The sequence below is a fragment of the Electrona antarctica genome (genome assembly GCF_951216825.1).
Source record: "Electrona antarctica genome assembly, chromosome: 5".
Lineage (NCBI taxonomy): Eukaryota > Metazoa > Chordata > Actinopteri > Myctophiformes > Myctophidae > Electrona > Electrona antarctica.
The window spans coordinates 37,404,923-37,425,198 of NC_136810.1; the positions used below are offsets into that span (position 1 = coordinate 37,404,923).

The window sequence follows — 20,276 nt, forward strand, 5'->3', positions numbered from 1 at the left end:
GCATGTAGCTGCTCCAAATTATACTCCCATTCATATTTGCATCTTTGCGTCTGCCTGTGTGAACGCAACATATTACCATGTGACGCCGGGTCGTCGTGACGTCGGTCCGTGACGCCGTGTCTCTTTGTTGGCTTAGCAGCGGCGACGGTTTGTTGTTATTTTTCGCTGCAGTTGAAGGAAAAAATAGGTGCGGATCAAACTGATACCCACTCGTATTGTGTTGTCAAATAATCCCCAATCCCCCCCTCCCGTCTCACACGACGCTCCCACGGCCGTCGAGGCGTCGTCGTCGCTGGTCGCGGGTTCCTCGTCGACCCTCTGGTAGTAGGACTAGGAATGGACTCGGACGAGGGTTATAACTATGAATTCGACGACGAGGAGGAGGAATGCAGCGAAGACAGCGCCGAGGAGGAACCCGAGGACGATACCCTGGAGCTCGGCGAGGTGGAGCTCGTCGACCCCGTGGTCGCCGGAGGGGAGCGTGACGACTCGTGCGGTGACACGGGCGGCAGCGGCCACGGCCAGGGCCAGGAGGAGGAGGACTACCGCTTCGAGGTGCTGACCGCCGAGCAGATCCTCCAGCATATGGTGGAGTGTATTAGGGAGGTCAACGAGGTCATCCAGGTAGGCATTTGTGGTATGCGAGCTGCAGGAAACACCGTGGTCTCAACCAACAGGCCTGTTAGCCTAGCCTGTTAGCTAATTTATATCCTGTACATACATCTATAACTCCGAGAGCGTACAGACCCAGGACGGTCCAGTACACTCTCGGGAGTTATAAAAGGAGTTACAAATGAACACTTCAGGATTTGTCTACCAAAATTACCTTACATGCTCGTTTACAGTTTCTAAAATGGGAGTGCCAATGAAATATAACCCACAGATATATTTGGGATGGGTTTCTTGCATTGTGATTTAGTACTTCCACTGTCTTCCATGGATGGACACGTTTTTTTTTATTAGGTTTTAGAGATAGTTGAGAGTTGAGACGTGGAACAGCTCTCAGAAGGATTGTGTTTCAGGAAATAGCCAGAGCCCAGCCAGCAGCCACATAAGTTGGCAGCTAGCTGATGTTTCCTACGCGAACGTGAATGCTGCTAGCTTGCAGGATTAGCCAGTTTGCTAACCTAGAAGATAAAGACGGACAGCGGAGTGAAGTGACGTTAACGCAGTTGACTACTTGTCAACCATATTGTCACGTAGTATTGCGTTTTGTCATGCATTCAGCAGGTGTGTTTTCATTGTAACATTAATTTACGATTAGTTTCATGCTGCGAGAGTGAGGCTTGGTCATTGAGCTAGTTAGCAAGTTCAGCTAGCATGTTGGCTAACAAGTGGCTTACAAGTTTGTTTACTTGAGGCCCATCAGAGACATTTGACTTGTTAACCAATTTAAACATTCAAGTAGAATCGTCTACAGTATACACCCCACCCTGCACTCACTTCAAATACCCGTACATGGCTCCCAGTGAACTCGTCTTGAACTGACCCCATTTTAGGCCCTGACAAGAAACTCAAGTGTTGTTACATTTGAACGATACCCTAACTATCAACTTGATTGTTTGTGTCATCGTCGCACTTCAGTTAGGCGACATAGGAGGCGAAGAATCACAACAGTACCACATTATTCTATCCACATTTGAAGATTAGGATAAATACAATTGCCATGGTGCTTCTTCTAAAAATAGCAATTTCAGGCCTGCTTCGTTTTCAGGTTTCTTTATGCAATATCATGGAATAAGTGTTACAGAATAGATGCACAGCTGAGTTTACTTGTTTAAATAAAAGATGCAAGCGAGGTGGACAGACATGAACCTACTGTTGTATAAACATTTTATTATTCTGCCTGTGCTTTTAGCAGTTACACAATCAGGGGTTTTCTCAGCCTGTGAAGAGGCTTGGAGGTAATGTTAGCAGTCAATTATGTTAAGTATGTTGTCAAGTATGTTATGCAGCAATAGAGGGAGATCAATCTTCACTGTTGAGATCCCATAATATTTATGGACAGGATCTTTGCAGCCACGAATAAATTAATCAGTAGGAAAAATGAGTTGACAATGACATTTGTACATTATGTTCAATGGGCAAAAAATGAGTTAACATTTCTGAAAGGACGTTGAGATGGGATTATTTTAAATAAAGGCTAATACTAGGAGGAATTTGTACTGGTAAATTGTCAGCTGTTTGGAAATGACATGGTATCAATCAGTGCTGAATGGAGAGGTACTCCTATATCTTTGTTCTGTCCTGTGAGCATGTTTTAGAACTAGGTTGAATATGCAAAATATTGTCAGGCAATGAAAGACAAATGGCTTACTGTTTTCCATACGATATGTCACCAGTTGCATAGATTAAGACAGTACAGTTGATATTGGCTTGAATACTGTGTAGCTTACATTTGAAGTTTTTGAACTAAGTGGCTTTAGTTACTTTTGAGTCATGAAATCTTTTAAACAAGTTGGAAAACGGTTTTAAGTAAAATATATAAATGATACATCTTCACTAACATCTTAATGTTTTTTTAACTAATATGTGCACCAGTGGCCTAATATATCAGTTAATAAAAATGCACTTTTTTCCCTTTTATACCTTTATTGATAGTTGCAGTGAAGAATGACAGGAAAGAGAGAGAGAAGGGGAGAGACATGCAGCAAATGTTGTTATGAACGGGACTCGAACACATGCCGGGCTGTCAGGCCAGAGCCTATATGTGGCATACTCCTGGACCACTAAGTCTGCATCTGCGATGCACCCACAATTACAGTTTCTTACCGGTGTAAGGTAAACTAGAGTAACTTGTAAGGTAAACTTGGTGAGTAAACAGTTTACTAGAAGTCTAGAACTAGTAAGCTGATCAATCAGCCACCGATTTAAATGGGCAGATTTTATCGGTCATCAGCAATTTACCAAATCTGGAAAAGCGACACCATTTTAAGTGGTCAATCAAATATATTGCTTTGCAGCTTTGTGACAGGACCAGATGCCGACCTCCTAGCCTGGTATGACTATGACCAGACTATTATTACTGCGTAGATATTACGCTTCACAATAGGGACTTTAAGCAACGACTGTTTTCAGGACGGCTCCGCTACGCGGATGTACGGCGGCTATGACGCCCACGCCGTAGCTGTCAAAATCGTTAAGCAAACAGCCTCCGGCGACGGCGACATTGGTTGCCATGGTGACGCGTCCATGCAGCATGTGTCAAACATAAACACATTAAACACCCCGTTGCGCGTCAGCTAACGTGCCGATATTGCTTAATTCTTAGATGCGCTGGATATGATCAGCAGTAAATGGTAAATGGTGCATACATTTATATAGCGCCTTTATCCAAGGCGCTTTACAGGGATTGTGCATTACATTCACCCATTCACACACACACACTCATACACCGATGGCAGCGGAAACCATGCAAGGTACAAACTAGCACATCGGGAACAATTAGGGGTTCAGTGTCTTGCTCAAGGACACTTCGACAGTAACTCTGGGGGAGCCTGGGTTTGAACTGGCAACCTTACGGTTACCATCCAGGCACTCTACCCCTGAGCCACCGCCGCCGCCTAGCAGTGGAAAGAGGAAGGTGCTGGAGCAATCTGTGTTAAAACCGTTTTAATAAACATGGTTGGTTAATATGACATATGGTATTACTATTAGTGTTATTTCTTCATTCAGAGCATGTCAACACATTACACAATGCAGCATAAGAGAGGTGAAGGAGCAATCGGTGTAAATGTATGACAGCTATAATTTCAATAAACATGGTTATGACATGGCGTTGTAGACACTATGTGTAAGTGTAGGTTCTGCCGTAGTAGAAAGGGCTGCGACGGAGAGCAGGTTTATGTATCGAGCACTGATCCATTTCCGGTTGACGTAGCCGACTGCCGTATCCGTCGTTGCTTAAAGTCGCTATTGTCTGCTCACTGTGCAGTGAGCAGCCACTAGGATGGATAAAAGGCGTGAATCTAGTTTGCGTCCGAGCATAGACATGGTCTGGGCATGGTAACGCCCCGCCTGCCTCTGATTGGCCTACCGACACTGCCTGTCTTGACTGTCCTCCGAGATGCGAGGTTACTCCGTGGTGGGAAATAATTAATAATAGAGAATGACTGCTTGGCACACTCGACAGAATGCAAGAATGCAACCTTGTAACTAACTTGTACGTTTTATTTTTGTAGAAGAGGCAAGCTAATATTGTTTATGCCGTTTGCTTTGATGGAATAATTGATTGAACATGTACGCCGTAATATGATTTGATTTGGGTGTGTTCTAAATAAAGTGTTTGTGTTGATTGTGTAATTTATTTGTAAGTAAACGTGAAACATTGTACTGTAAAAAGGTCTCTTTTCCCTTCACCTTTATCCTTTTTAGTATAATATAGTATTAGTTTACTATAATTAGATTAATACGATACGATAATCAACACATGCGCTGTACACACGTGTACAACATACACGTGTGTTCAATCAATTATTCCATCAAAGCAAACGGCATAGTTTTTTATTCTTTATTTAGGGACATCCACAATCATATTATACAACCATTTTTCAAATGTGTTTCTTTGTCCACAGGTTTTTTTTTTCCCATTTTTAGACTGGAACAAAAAAGAATAAAAATAAAATAAAGCATATGGGAGAGATGGATGATGTGTACAGAAATTAAAGTACAATACAATATAATACTCATAGGGAGACATAAGGGAGTATTTGAAACTGTGAGCAGTAATTAATATAAAAACAACAGAACCAAAAAATAGACATGAGTAAGACAGAATCATTCAATCCTTCATTCAAGCCGCTACAAAATCTGGTCGCAAAGTTTGCCTCTTACGTGCGAGTACAAAAATAAAACGTATAAAAGTTACAGACAGTTCTCTTGTATCATACTGTACTTGAATTATTTCCCACCACGGAGAGTAACCTAGCATCAGACTATCCAGCATAGCTATATCCACCTCGGAGTACAGTCAAGACGGGCAGTGTCGGTAGGCCAATCAGAGGCAGGCGGGGCGTCACCATGCCTATGCTCGGACGCAAACTAGATTCACACGGATAAAAGACAGAGGACAAATTTCACACGTTGCAAATAAACACAAATCCACAGAGCGCTGCCCTCTAGGTGGCACAAGCATTATTTCAGTGTCAGACTCCTACTACAGTGTGCATAACTGCTTGCTTTACTTCTGGTAAACCTACTGTGAACTTGTGTTGTAATATTGGGGTCAGTTTTGATAGATTTGACTAATACAGCCTCCTCACTAGTTGGAGAATGAAAGTTGGGTAAGGACAAAGAACATGGCGACTATGTATCATCTAGGCTCTTTGCCAATAATATGATACAAACAAACCTGTTGGAAGTGACATTTGTGTGTTTGAAATCACCATCAGTGATACATACGCCATAATCTGGATTCATTATGTTATCTATTTCTGGTGTTTATGACGGCCCAGGATATCCCTTTCTTTGGTAACGGAAGATCATTTTTAATGAGGTACTGGTCCAATGCAGAAGCTAACTTCACTGCAGCTGTGTGTGAAAGATGGCCTGGCCTCTACTAGGTATTGTAACAGTAGTGTAGTGTGAACAATAGCTGTTTCGTGTGTGTCATAGTAGTGCCAGCTGTCCATTCTTGCGCAACTCTGAAAGCAATCTTGGATGTTGGGGGCAATGTCTGTTTATTTTTGCCATTTCCCCCGGCTGATTTCCGATGTTTGGTGCTAATAATTATTACTGCCATTGGCCACAACCCACACTGCTGCCGACTGTAGAAAATGAGATCAATCAAAAGTCCAAAAGAAGTCCCATAATTATACTTACCTACAGCTCAATGATTTCATTCAAGTAATTCTTATCCCATTGTGTAAGGTAAACTGAAAAACCACATCGACTGGATGAAATGCATGCATTTAATTTCCACCGGCTTAACCCATTTACCGCTAGCATTAATTCATCTCTGGATCGCGTACTGCCAGGGTTTTATCGCGCGTAACACTTTGAAGAGCCAAATATCCGTAATTCCATGTTCCTGTGACAAACTGATGTGTGTGGTGTCTTCACCGGTTGTTCTCTGTCGATGGTGGATAAAGCCGACCGCGAGTATCACAGCGCCTGCTACAGGCCGTTGAAAACGCTTGTCTGGCCCAGAAACTGCCCCCTCAATGTCGTTTCTGAGATACAGGGCTTTTAATGCATGGCTTAGAATGGAAGTGGATGCGCGCGCATCTTCAAAATGGCCGCGACAGTGTGTGTGTTGTGTCTCAGAGTATTGTTAGCGGTAGCAAGATCAGCTAGCCATCGAAACCGATCAAACAGCGATTAAACAATTGGAACACGAGAAAGCTGTGTTTGGCGGAGCAGTTAGAGTAGATTCTCGTTTTCCTCGTGCCCGGCGGCAGGACGGTTAAGCTCTGAAGCGCAAGCTCATTTAGGTTCACTCAGTGTCCTGCATAATGTTAGTTTCACAACAAATGCATAACTTTTGAAGTCACTTGACAACAACTAAGGCAGGTGTGCCGACAAAGCGAGGCTCGTGAGGTGTGCCCAGGCAAGCTGCTAGGTGAGCATGTGCCCGCACAGAGCAGCCAATGACCTTGTGTGTCGATGAATCATTCCCAGTTGGTTAGCTGTAGTGTGTATGGAATAAGTTATCATGCCAACCAAAACGAGCACAGCCTCCTCTCTGTCACTCCCAAGAGTTTTGAGATCCAACCCGGTGAAAATTATTACATTACAAAAAGCCAGTGTTCTTCTGGTGGGTTATCGTTATATTAGATGCATCCTTTTAGTTAATCATCGCTACTGTGTGACAAACGCATCAATTGCAATCAGTGTTTCCGCCCTCTAACTAGAGGCCTTAAGTTTTGTATTTTTCTGCCGTGTTTTCATGTTGTACACAAAGTAAAATGATCAAAGTGAGAATTTAGCCTTAAGTTTTGTTTTTTTCATTTATTTGTTTCATTTATCTGATGAAACGGGCTGATGTATGGACAACCATTTCCCTTTCTTCCAGAACCCTGCGACAATTACACGCATTCTTCTTAGTCACTTCAACTGGGATAAAGAGAAGCTGATGGAAAGGCATGTACTTCTGCAATTAATTCTATATAACACACACACACACACACACACACACACACAGTATCCAACATTTTAAACATGTATATTTATTTGCCCAGTAAGTCTCAAGTCTTGATTGTAACTCTGACTGGTATTAATGTTTTTCATCTCAATTTGTACAGGTACTTTGATGGAAACCTGGACAAGCTTTTCTCTGAGTGTCATGTCATCAACCCCAGTAAGAAATCTCGGACCCGTCCTCCGATCAACACAAGATCATCTGCACAGGACTTGCCATGTCAGATCTGCTATCTAAACTACCCCAACACTGTGAGTTCCATCAGATGACTGGTTCTATATTAGACAGCAGCTTATTACAAAGTGAAACTCTGAAGGGAAATTTTCGTTCTAATAGAAATGGAAAAAAGATATAATCACACCAGAAAGGTATTGGTAGAAGCACATTACAAGTCAAGTGAACAAAATCTCAGTCATACATAAATATATCAAATCTAGGGCAGGTTTCTAGGGCCTTAGTTAATTCACTTAATTGCAGCTTCATACCTATTCAGTTTGCTGATGGTTGGATTGTAGACTAGAGTACATGTTATTGATACATGATGGAGAGCCCAGGTCGTGGCTGGCTTGTAATGATTAATAGTGTTTTTTTTGGATAGTTTTAAATTGATTGGCCGCAAAGGAGGCAAAAAACCTGGGGTATGACCTGCATTTGTAATGTCTTTGAGCATTACAAACACTTTCTGCTGTTCTTTACAGCTTGACCTGGAGAAATAGTTATACAACTGTTGCCCGTTTTGTTGGGTTGCACATTACACATTTCAGCTTGTTGGACATCTTTTAATTACGCTTATCAGCTCTGGTGTGTGGTCACCAGTGAACTCATTTAATAATATATGACAGGCACTAGTTTGGGGTGTTCATATTTATCTATAGATCCAGGAATCTATGTGTATGGCTGCGTCTCTTTTTGTAAAGACTATGTACAGAGAACAAAGTTGATTGACCATTTTAAACTCAGGTTCCCCGACCTTGGCCGTGGTGTAAGGGACCCAGGCCAGATTATACTTCCATCTAACTTCCAAATTGATGCAACCAAGAAAACACTGCAGCTATATACCATAATTTACTGCAAAGTCTCCATTAGATTGTTACAACATTGTTGCTGATAATACAATTCTCTATGGGGAAATGAATGAATGGGATGTTTACTCATGGAAACGTACTGTGAAGTATATGCTCCTGTAGAGAAGCCACACGTCTGTATGCAACCAACCAATTTAAGAAAAACATATATGGAAGTTATACATGAAATGCAGGCAAACTTGTGAATGGAGTATCCACTCCCTTTGCCATTTAAAAAAAAATCCAGTAATATTATGGGTGCCATGTGGTAAAATGTTTGTATACTGTCTACTACCTGGTGAGATTGCTTGTTGTCAACCTGCTGTCATGGCATGGGTCTTGTGTTTTCGAATGGTACAGATTTGGGTGATTAGCAATTTGCTGTCTCTGTGGATCAGATATGGTCTACGATATGATGACGATAACCAAATCCTAGTTGATTCTGTGAATTATTTGCTGGTTGTTTTTTTCTCTGCATAAATGTAAAAAGAAAATATCAACGAATCCACTCAATGCTTCCATTTAAATCCTGAAAAAGCTAGGATTGTTATAATTAGACTGTGAGAACAGAATTGGCATCTGTCGTGTATTTTACATACCCCTATTCAATGAGTTTGTTTTGGCGTCAGATTAGCGCCCTTTATTTTCTGACTTTTACCACTTCAATGCTCAGAATATTTGTGCTCTTCTCAGTACTTCACAGGCCTGGAGTGTGGACACAAGTTCTGTATGCAGTGCTGGGGAGATTACCTGACCACCAAAATCATAGAAGAAGGAATGGGTCAGGTATTAAGACTTTTTTAATTTTTTTGCCTATTTGCCTATTTCTTTGCCTCAGAAAACATACGGTTGTTATTACGTGAGTTAATTTATGGCCTTGTATGCTTCTGTTTCAGACCATTTCTTGTCCTGCTCATAGTTGTGACATATTGGTTGATGACAACACAGTCATGTGAGTACCTTGTTTTGGCTTGTTTTTTTCTTTTTTAATCAGTGATGACAATTATACGTGAATCTTAGAAACACAAGCGCAGCTAAACGGTAAAGGGACATGCTGAATTATTCGTATTTTTTGACAGTTTACTCTTGAACTGGGTCAGTCCTGATTTGTTGTTGGAACAGCCCACTTTAACACATGTCCTGACATGCTGAGCTTGTGACTTTTTAATCCAAAGAAAAGCAAAATTGTGTTAACTGGTTTTGATCATACTTTAAGTTGGTTAAAGTGATCTTACGTAAGTTAATTTCATCCAAGAATTATACAAATGAAAGAGTTATTATGTTTTTTGTATTTTCACACCACATGTTGTGGGGCCTGTATTAATTGGAATTTGCCCCATATTGAATGCATTGCAAGCTAATCTCTTGACCCAGCGTTAAGGCTGTAATTGCTTTAACCTACATCCTGGTCTCCTGTAGCTAGTAAGGTTAATGTGCTGGTGTTAGGTTATGCTACATTATAAACCAATCACAAAACCAGGTGCCACCACTGGACCAAACATTAATGTGGCATCATGGTAAGATCAATCTTTACATAAAAGACTGGGTATGTATGGTCTTTGGCTAGGCTTACATCAATTTACTCTTTATTTGTATATCAGTGTATAGTTTGGTCCAGGCAGGAAACTAAACCTTTTCCCCTGCAGCCACTATACAGTGCAGAGCTCGAAATTTCAACCGTTTTGGTTGCCAATGTGCGTGGAATTGAATCTGTGCGACCTAAAAATATAATTGGGAGCACCTATAAGTCTGCAAATCATTTCTGTGGTGCGACCAAAACGGTACGTCAAGTGAAACAAAAGAAGCGCTCCTTGCCATCAAACGTGCATTCCCCTCTGAGCTGCCAGTAGCTCTAGTAGCGTTAGCCACTGTTGCGCAGCCTAACACACACACACACACACAGGCCAGGGAAGAGGGATTGTACAGCACGAGTACAGTACAGCACCACTCAGTTCAGAGGGGTCTGGTTTTTATTAATAATTCGATTAACAAATCGATTACTTATTGGCGCTCCTTACATTATGGTTGGTGATCCTAATTATTTTCTGGAGCAATCCTTTTTCTTTCTTTTTTTTTTGTTTTTACAGTTTAGTGTGTGTGTGTGTGTGTGTGTGTGTGTGTGTGTGTGTGTGTGTGTGTGTGTGTGAGTGAGACTGTGTGTGTGTTCATTTAGTTATGCTTGAGAGTCTGACTAATGGTGTAACTAAGAAGAAGGGTCGGCATTGTGTGAGAATTAATAAATCACGTCAACACCAGTACTACCTGTATCACCGAATTTGCATAGCCTTCTACAACCCACAATCGAAGGCACACTGTGCGACCCCTGTAGCTACTATAGGGGTTACCTTCCACGTCTGCCTATGAGTACACGGCATAGCCTTCATTCCATGAACTCATTGGTTTGGGCTTCGTATTGACTAACATTTTGTTTTGGTTTCTCCTCCAGGCGCCTCATAACAGATTCAAAAGTGAAGTTGAAGTACCAGCATTTAATCACAAATAGTTTTGTAGAGGTATGTTGATTGAAATATGTTGATGGCATCAAGAATATGAGCTTATAACTATGACCCTCACCTAACCCTAACCCATGTCACATGTTGTGTTTCTGCTTCCTCTTCATAGTGTAATCGACTGTTAAAGTGGTGTCCAGCACCTGACTGCCATCATGTCGTCAAAGTCCAGTATCCAGATGCCAAGCCTGTGAGGTGCAAGTGTGGCCGTCAGTTCTGGTAAAACACCCCTCTGGTTTATTTAGTTATGCTAGCCAGGCTTGACATCCCCTCCTATGCCAAGGCCTTGCCATAAACCAGCTTGTACCCACCTGGCGCTGCAGTACGCTCCCTATGCATCCTTGTTTCCTGTTGGCAGGTCATAGCTCTCCTAATCCCTGCAACTAGAACATGGAGAAATCTTATCACAGATTACCTGGAGACATATCAACATGCACAATGTAAACCTCTTTATTGTGAGGAGCTGTGGCAGGTTTGGGCCATGGTTTATTACTTGCTTTTAATCTCTTTCCAAAACGATCATATCAAAGCTGTTCCTCTTTTGCACACAGGTAATGAATGATGTGCATTCATGCAAGAGAATTCTTTCCCAGCAGGGATGCGTTAAAATGCTGTACACTACTAAATTGAACATGAGTGTTAGATTAATTTAATGTGTCTTTTCTTTTTCTTTTTTGCAGCTTCAACTGTGGGGAAAACTGGCACGATCCTGTCAAGTGCAAGGTATGCACAATTGATTTCAAGAATATTTGTCAGAAAATTAGACATTGAGTAAATTCAACAAGGAATCCATGACAGTTGAATCCATGACATTATTAAAGCTAATATTAACGACCTTGGTTGTAAATTATACAGGTGGTTGTAATCAAATGGCAGGTAATTTAATGTAATTAAATGACATCCATGGTCAATGAGCTGTGGAATGCCCCTTTTTATATGGCAAAACATGTCGTGAAAAGACTACTATCATTTTTTTCTTTTACTTAACATAGAGCAAGACAGCAGACTGCCAGGCTCCCACACATTTTGCTGGAGGACTCTCATGAGACTAGCCTTGTTATTGCAGAGGCAGTCCTGGCAGCAACAAAGCATGCCTCTGAGTCCCAGTGTAAAACTGAGAAAGCGATATACCTGAATGTTGCCACACTATTGAAGGGAAGGCTAAAGTCATTTTTTGTTCTCATTTATTTTGTAGTGGCTGAGGAAATGGATCAAGAAATGTGACGATGACAGTGAAACTTCAAACTGGATTGCAGCAAATACCAAGGTATGTCCATTTGCAAGGTTGGTTGTGTTAGCAATTTGTTAGTCATAAAGCTATTTACATTGTCCACAAACTATTCATTCATAAACTACATCATTGCAAGTTCTTAATAAGTAATGAACTGTAGAAGATCTAGGCTACAAACTATAAGTCGTTGCAGTAGGTGGAGGTGGGCTTTCTTGTGTGTCGATCTGTTGTTGTGCACGCTGAAATTAGGTAGAGAATGTCGCAGCTTCCATTTTTATAGTAGAAGTCAGAGGATATCAGATTGAGCTGGAACAGCCCAAATATGGAGATGGCTGTGGTCGTCACAGACTTGCCACATGCCGTCTGATATCCACATGCCTTTATTAGACCTTGGTTGCGTCCGAAATCACATACTAAATATATTATACTATTTTTCAACATACCTTTGAGTGGTGTATGCAATAGAACGTTTTATTTTGGACATACTGTACTAATGTGACTGCACAGAATGTTAGGAAAGTGCCCCATCTTGTGACAAAGCAGATGCTACTACACATACAGGTAGTGGGGGTGGAAACATTGATTTTTGGATTCATTGAATGTGGACATGGCCGATAGTGAATCGATGCACAAAACTATTTTCTAAATGTTAATTTAACATAATATTGGGGGAAAGAAAATTTGAATTGCTTCATTTATGTATTACTTTCACTCACTCACTCACTCAATCACACTTTGCCCCACAACCAGGAGTGTCCAAAATGCCACGTCACCATCGAGAAAGATGGTGGCTGCAATCACATGGTTTGTCGGAACCAGAACTGCAAAGCTGAGTTTTGTTGGGTCTGCTTGGGACCATGGGAACCCCATGGCTCTGCCTGGTAAGTCTAAGTCTAAAACAAAAAAAAATCACACTTGTGTGAAGTGAGGGGCTCTCTTATCATCGTACATTACATTCCGTGCTCAGCCAATCAAATCATTACTATGTGGTACACAAACACACAGAGCTGGCCAATAAAATCATCACAAATGTGGTACACACAAACACACAAAGCTGAGCATAAGAGGGTAGCGTCACTCAAACACTAAGCCAGTGCATCCATTCACCTCACTTAAGCAGTGCGTCTTGTTAACGTGCATACCCTCGTTCATCATCTATCTGGATCATAGCTTTACCCACATGCACACCACGTAAGTCATTTGTTCACCCTAGTATAGTGTGTTTGTACTATATTTTAAATCTAATGAGCAGAACTACTTTGCAACAAAAATCTGAATCTTCTCTGCAGCAAATATCTAGTATTGATGCGCGGGCCGGCTTTTTTTCATAACCCGCCCGTCCCGCCACGGGAGCCAGCCCATACCACCTGCCCCGCAAAACAATATATTAATAAATGGCCCGCCCGGCCCGCGAAAACAAAATGTAGCCTAACGACCGGCACCCAGCAAGTCCAGTCCATTCAATTGCGTTGAGAGAGAGAGAGCTGGGGAGGACACCATATGAAAAACCCTACAGAGACGCCTGCACAGCACCGTGCGCAATTAAGAAAGATTTGGTGCAGATGTGCTCATTGAGCTGATGACGGTCAGGTTCAGAGCCTCAGAACGGAGAGGGCACTTTTCGCCAATGGTCAAAAAGGCAGGGTCTAAAGCGCCCTTTCATAAGCAACACATTGATGAACAGTACCGGAATGCTTTTTTTCTCCTTTTTTGAAAACCTTGACCCGTCCGCCCTGCGGGACAACCCGCGGGACCTGCGGGCAACGGGCCGGCCCGCGCATCACTATTATCTAGTAATGACACCCACTTTAAATGGAGTAGTTGTATGATTAGCTCCTTTAATACTATGATACTTTAATAGTATATTATGTGAATTCTGATGTCTTGTAGGTATAACTGCAATCGTTACAATGAAGATGATGCCAAGGCGGCCAGAGATGCACAAGAGGTAACGTCTGTAAGACATGTCTTTTTATTTTTTAAATATTTATATTGTGCCCTTTTATGCCTTTATTGATGATGAAGTCAGACAGGAAACGGGGAGAGAGGAATGGGGGAGTGCCACGCAGCAAAGGCAGTCGCGATCGACACTCGAACCCGCGTCGCGGCTGTCAGGCTACATTGGAGCCTGACATGTCGCCAAGACATGTCTTTTGCATAAGGTTTGCCTAACCCGTCCCCCCTTTTCACTGGTTGACTGATGCCTGCTAATCATTTGGTGAAACTCAAATTCATTCATCATGGGATGCCTTGTTCAACATCTACACTGATTTCATTTGCCATAATTTGTGTTTGCTGCCAGTACATACAGACAGTGTGGAGGGCAGCGTTGTTTCTGCAATGTAACTAAATCAAGTTTGGTGTGTTTGGTGTCATGTGCAGCGCTCCAGGGCAGCATTGCAGAGGTACCTGTTCTATTGTAACCGCTACATGAACCACATGCAGAGCCTACGCTTTGAGCACAAGCTCTATGCTCAGGTTAAGCAGAAAATGGAGGAGATGCAGCAGCACAACATGTCCTGGATCGAGGTGCAGTTCCTGAAGAAGGCTGTGGATGTGCTGTGCCAGTGCCGGTCAACACTCATGTTCACCTACGTCTTTGCCTTCTACCTCAAGAAGAACAACCAGTCCATTATATTTGAGGTACTGAGAAATTATATCTTGTCAGGTCACGTGTTGTGACTCGGACTGTCATAAGAAGGCACAACTTTTGCATAGGATTAACTGAAGCTGAATACTTCTACACAAGGTGAACAATTGGACTTGCCAAAGTCTTTAATGGGTTAGTTCAGATTTTTGGACTTAAAGCTGTAGGAAATACTTGCCATTAATATAGTGGTTGCAAACTTAAGGTATTAATTGATTGCCTGAGTCCCGTGGTGGGAGTTCTGATGATCTGATTTTACCGGTCATTTGGTCGGGGTCTGGGGTAGAGTTCTCAACAGGCCTGAAATTTAAAGCCCAACCTTACTGGGTCCAAATTGGGCCGGCCCAAGGCTCGGCCCAGCCCGAAACATTACCATAATTTTAGGCCTGAATACCCGGAAAAGACGAGTGGAAAACCCCCCACTAGATTTCAAAGTTCAATTGTTGTATAACAATTGAGTGAGTGTGTGAGAGAACGGGCTGTCTTATAATCGCCGAAATGAAGGATTGATGTACTCGCGCGTTGGCTGATAACATTCCATTTCCACCATTCTAATGGATTCCAGGGCTGAGTAAATTAAACATCTGAAGTGCCGCAGTTATGTCCAAGTATCGCAATTGCAACTTTGTGCAAAAGTCCTACAGAGCTACAATATTATGACAACTGCCAACTTGGCTATAATCAAGTAGGCTACTGCAAGTTTACATCAATCATTGCCTCAGATACATAGCTAATGTGCGTTGCCTATCCAAAAGAACAGGCATAAAATCTATCAACGCACCGTGCCATGGCCTGTCGACAGCTTACAGATCTGTTATTTTGGGCACATATGAGGTGTGATGACGACTGAGGAGGAGGCTACAATACTAAGGATTTTGGAAACCAAATAAGCCTGTACCATTGTATGGACCTGTAACTTGCTTGTAGCTTACGTGTATGCAGTGAACATTAACGTACTACCATTTACAGTAGTGAAGTTGTTTAAGTTATTCACCCAGCTGTGTTTAACGAGAGCAGTGCAACATGAAAACCCAACGTTTCAAAAACGTGCTATCGCGAATGTTCCGATCATCTTATAAAACATGTAAGCACATGGCAGTCATCTTGTCGTATCATCTGCCACTGTCTGATTTATTGCCCTGTTAAGAACTGATCTTCAAGTTTTAAATTGTGATGCATTATAGACTTCAGTGGGCTTGTAGATTGAATGGCTATTTGGTGCGCAAAACCAGCCTGCAATGGAGTATAAATCAGCCTGCCAGAGGCCAGCCAGCGGTACACAAGACATTTTTGTTGTTTTTTTTACGGAACCCAAAGCTCTGCCTGTAGCATACGTTTTCCAGGTCGGTTAGTGTCTGGTTCGGGCAGAAATTTCTACCATATAGCACAAATTCCTTTCAGCTTTGACCCCTCTGTCACATGGAACAATTTTTTTGTGCTGCTGCTGGCGTAGTGTAACCTGACTCCGCCAGATGGGGCAGCAGAGAGTACACTGGGTTCCCCCCTCCTGCGGGGGGAACCCAGTGTACTCTCTGCTGCCCCATCTCTGAGGTGCCTGCACTGGTTCATTAAACATTTGGTGACCCTAGATGCATGTCCTTGAAAGGTTTTAGTCTTCAGTCTAGTTGGCTAATAATATGGTTTGTTTTGGTCTCCATTTGACATCAGAACAACCAGGCAGATCTGGAAAATGCCACCGAGATGCTATCTGGCTACCTAGAGAGGGACATCCCGTTCACTTTATCTAGCCTTGAAACTCTGGTGAGGGTTTCTTCCAAATTAAAGTATTTTATACATTTATTTTTGTTCTCAAGGCGGCTGACAATCATTGTTGTGTTGGCCCACCTTGACTATTGTATAAAGCTCAGCAGGAACTCTGAGGTGCCTGCACTGGTTGATTAAACATTTGGTGACCCTAGATGCATGTCCTTGAAAGGTTTTAGTCTTCAGTCTAGTTGCCTAATAATATGGTTTGTTTTGGTCTCCATTTGACATCAGAACAACCAGGCAGATCTGGAAAATGCCACCGAGGTGCTATCTGGCTACCTAGAGAGGGACATCTCTCAGGACTCTCTGCAGGACATCAAGCAGAAAGTACAAGATAAGTACAGGTGGGTGAAGGAAGCACCACTCTACATGGTCCAATCACTAGTGGTGCAGCTGCTTTGCATCTAACTTCCACTTTTAGCAGTTCCAGTGGCTCAAGTTCAGTTGAAGGAGATGTTGGTGTACTGTTTGTGGATTTAATTAAAAATATATATTTTATTTTATTTTCTATTGGCTGAATCCCGTGGTGGGAATTCGGTTCTGGTTTTGGTGAATATTTGTTTTAAAAAAAAGATGTGTGAAAGAGCTTCAACACTATACACCAAAGTTTTCAAGTAAAGGCATGGGTTGTGGTGTATTGTCCAACTCAAGCTGTCCTTTCATTTTGTCCTTTGATATTTATTTTTTTCAAATGTAAAGTGCTTTATAAAGCAGATGTATTATTAATATTATTACTTTTGTGGCTTTCCCTCTTTCGTTTGCCTGTAGATACTGCGAAAGCAGGCGAAGAGTGCTGCTACAGCACGTGCACGAAGGCTATGAGAAGGACCTGTGGGAGTACATTGAGGATTGAGGACACGTCCCCCCCCCATGCAACGGACTCTTGAGTATCTCGACAAAACCTAGAGCGCTGATGCAATTTAACAGGGCAGCACGGGCCTCTGCCGCCTCTCCCCCGGCAACCACTTTTTTGCATCTTTTGTTTTTTCCCTCCCTGGATTTGTTTAATGAAATCTTCAAAGTAAATTATATATAAATAGAATAATGAAAAAAGAGTAAGTGTACTACAGTATTGTTAGCAACAGAGTGAAGTCTGAGAAAGCAGAAGATCCATCTAAACCAGAATACATCCACTTGGCTTGCATTGTAACACCTCCTTTTCCCCTCAGTTTTCTTTATTTTTTTTTATTTTTCTCCTTGTGAATCTTTTAGGTTTTGATTTTTTTTCTTTTTTTTTGTGTGAACATGTTTTCAACACAGCTTTAATTGTCCTGGCCATGTCTGCTATATGTGGTGAGATCCTTTGTCTGGGTTGCTGAATGTTGATCAAGCTGATCGCAAACGGGGCAAAGACATTTCAGGGGGAGGGGGTTGAAGGAAAAAAGAACAAAAAGTAAGTCTGTATTTTTCAATTTGTAAATACTCCATATGCATGGAAGTTCAAGAGCAAGAGTGGCACGTGTTTGCATAATTTTTAAATTTAAAAATATTTATTCTTTACCAATATTCGAGAAGGTGTATATTTGCTGTGTACGGTTTGAGTCTCTCTACCCACCGCAACCTACATACAAGTGTGGTATTATGTCAAGTCTTTGGCATTATGGTAAAAACACAACCCCCTCCATCATCGTCCAATCTCTCCAGAGTGGTGCACAAGTTACACCCTGCCGGTTAACTCTAAACAGGGAACGATAGAACGGGTTCATTGTACTTGCCAAGCAATGACATTGAGGACTGAAAGTGCACAGCGGGTTTAGAAATCCAAGAGGTGGGTTAAAAGTGTAAAATGTACAGGTTAGGTGGAGTGTACCTGCTCTGTCTCCCTCTATGCTAATCCCCATTTTTGCTGTACCCTCCCTTAGTTGATTTTAGAGATGTTTAACATTACTAATTATTTACAAGAGCCAAATTGAGTGACATTCACTCTTCTTTTTTTTCCTCTCACTCTCTCGATGTGGCTTGAGGTAGCCCTCTCAAAGCTCTGCTCGCACCTTGAGGAATACGATGAAGGTAATGGAATGTACTGGCAGCAGGCAGCACTGCTCTGGGTGCTGGTAATTTGGGACTGGATAACTGTCTAACAGGGTCAGGCACTTGCATCACTCTAGCTGAGAATTATGGATGGCGTGGGGCTCATGATGGCCGTGCTGCTCTTAGAAGAGATCTCTTAACCTTGCAGTGAACCTGAACATTGCTTTAACACGAGTGACATAGATGGACTCGCATGAGCCTTAGTAGACAGCGGAGGAGTGATAGTTCAAATTTCTGAGGGTTCTAGGATCATTTTATAATGCTGTTGCTGTTATGCTTTTGCGTTTTTTGAGATGTTTTTCTGCACATGGTGTTGAGAATTTGGCAACGAAATGTCAGTGCCCCTCCAGGTATTGCATTGTTCTCTGTTGGTTGCTCTGGATAGCAAGCTCTCTGCTTGTAAATGCTCGCATATGTCTCGGCACTGCAGCAGTCTTCACAAGACTGACTGCAGGGGAGACACGAATATACAGCTACTAGTGCAAGTGGGAAGATGACACCAAAGTGTCAGACATTTTTCAAACACATCCTTTGCCCCCCCACCCCCCCCAAGTTTCAGATCTTTGGGGAATTCCTGCCCAAATTGCTTCTTATGTGTTCAACAAACTATTATTTTAACCTAGCAAAAATAAAAAACTGTATTGTTTCTTTGAATAAATGTCATGAGAATTATTGGGAGTACTGTGTGAGTCATTAGAGTAGGCTTGGTCTCGATCATGAATTACCCAAATGTCCATGATGCATTTCTGCGCTTTGTATTTGAAATGTAGTGTATTCTACAATCCTTTACAGAGAAATGTGGTTGTCTTCCAGAATAGAAGCTTTATGAATAAATGTGGTAATTCATGGTCAATACGATTTTTTTTCCTTTTATTTTCTGTTGGGAAAAATGTTAACCTTTTTGCACCTATTTTACTTGCAGGTGTTTTCATTTTTACTTGCAGGTTGTTCATAAGAGGATGTGGTTGTTTGTAAAATGTTACTTTTTTCCAACTTCATTTTGTGTATCAGCCCAAGTCACAAACTAATGACAATTCAGTTTGGATAATGACAGAAGGGCAATTTATTTTCTTTAAGCTGTCTTGCAGTTATAGAACACACCAGCTACTGCTGTGGTCCTTAGGCTAACACGCTCAACAGGGCTCAATGTTTTCTTCGTGTCTGCTAGTAGTTTTCATCAACATTTCAAGATAACATTGAACGTAACAGAAGCAGCTACTTTCATTTAATTGAAACATCCAAAAACTTTTAATACTTTTCTACATATATCTTTTCTTTATGCTATCGAAGGTGTTTTATTTCCTATTTACATAGTGTAAAAATGTGGAAGAAATTAGTTGTCTGTTTTGGAGAAAATATTAAAGTGCAAAATGTTGCAAACATCCTTCTGGCATGGGTGATTGTTTCATAATGCACACAATACAATATACATCTTTGTTGTGGCTGCGACTCATCTTTACAGCTTATGTGTTAAGAATATGTTGAACACCATCCTTGGAAAAACACTTTCCATCTGGATAGAACTCAGAAAAAAGTCACAAGCACACTGCATGGAATTTGCAACTGAAGAGATGATCCACATGAGGGGGACAGAGACCATGAAATGGTACTCTGGAACATAGGGATTTTATTGGAGGTAATGGACAGAATTGATCACATTGTTTTTATTAGTAATACACATTACAAATCAACTGGCTCTTTATTTTAATACCCATGATGTGAAGTTTAGCACACTGTTGATCCAGAATAAAGTGCAGTTTTTGAGTGAGCAAATGAGGGCTTGCAGCCAGGAGTTATAGACCCTTCAATGAGTGAAGCCATCTCACCAACAGTATTTTGATTATATTACATCTCTGCAAATACACGGTTAAAGTTAAACAAAGATAGT

At 41.7% G+C, this 20,276-nt stretch overlaps 1 protein-coding gene across 4 annotated transcripts; it reads left to right on the plus strand.

Annotated features, from left to right (window-relative positions):
• Positions 1 to 49: 49 nt before the first annotated feature.
• Positions 50 to 19,772, plus strand: LOC306923757 (E3 ubiquitin-protein ligase arih1). 4 transcript variants are annotated; one of them, XM_079502041.1, is made up of 15 exons: positions 50 to 624; positions 7,013 to 7,080; positions 7,242 to 7,389; positions 8,896 to 8,988; positions 9,099 to 9,154; positions 10,649 to 10,715; positions 10,825 to 10,931; positions 11,393 to 11,435; positions 11,908 to 11,979; positions 12,694 to 12,824; positions 13,834 to 13,891; positions 14,326 to 14,586; positions 16,259 to 16,351; positions 16,589 to 16,701; positions 17,126 to 19,772. In XM_079502041.1, exons 1-15 carry the CDS (start codon positions 337 to 339, stop codon positions 17,208 to 17,210), a joined length of 1,683 nt encoding a protein of 560 aa, XP_079358167.1. In that variant the 5' UTR covers positions 50 to 336; the 3' UTR covers positions 17,211 to 19,772. The 4 variants fall into 4 exon arrangements, with proteins under 4 accessions (XP_079358167.1, XP_079358166.1, XP_079358169.1 ...); XM_079502040.1 differs by having other exon boundaries at positions 52 to 624; positions 13,834 to 13,900; XM_079502043.1 differs by lacking the exon at positions 16,259 to 16,351 and having other exon boundaries at positions 54 to 624.
• Positions 19,773 to 20,276: the final 504 nt, after the last annotated feature.

What these genes read in the sequence shown, in the direction of transcription:
- LOC306923757 (XM_079502040.1), top strand. Translation starts at nt 337, where the DNA reads ATGGACTCGGACGAGGGTTATAACTATGAATTCGACGACGAGGAGGAG. An exon ending in GTTGATGACAACACAGTCAT is followed by an intron (nt 9,155 to 10,648) that starts GTGAGTACCTTG and finishes TTTCTCCTCCAG; the next exon opens with GCGCCTCATAACAGATTCAA. An exon ending in ACGATCCTGTCAAGTGCAAG is followed by an intron (nt 11,436 to 11,907) that starts GTATGCACAATT and finishes TTTATTTTGTAG; the next exon opens with TGGCTGAGGAAATGGATCAA.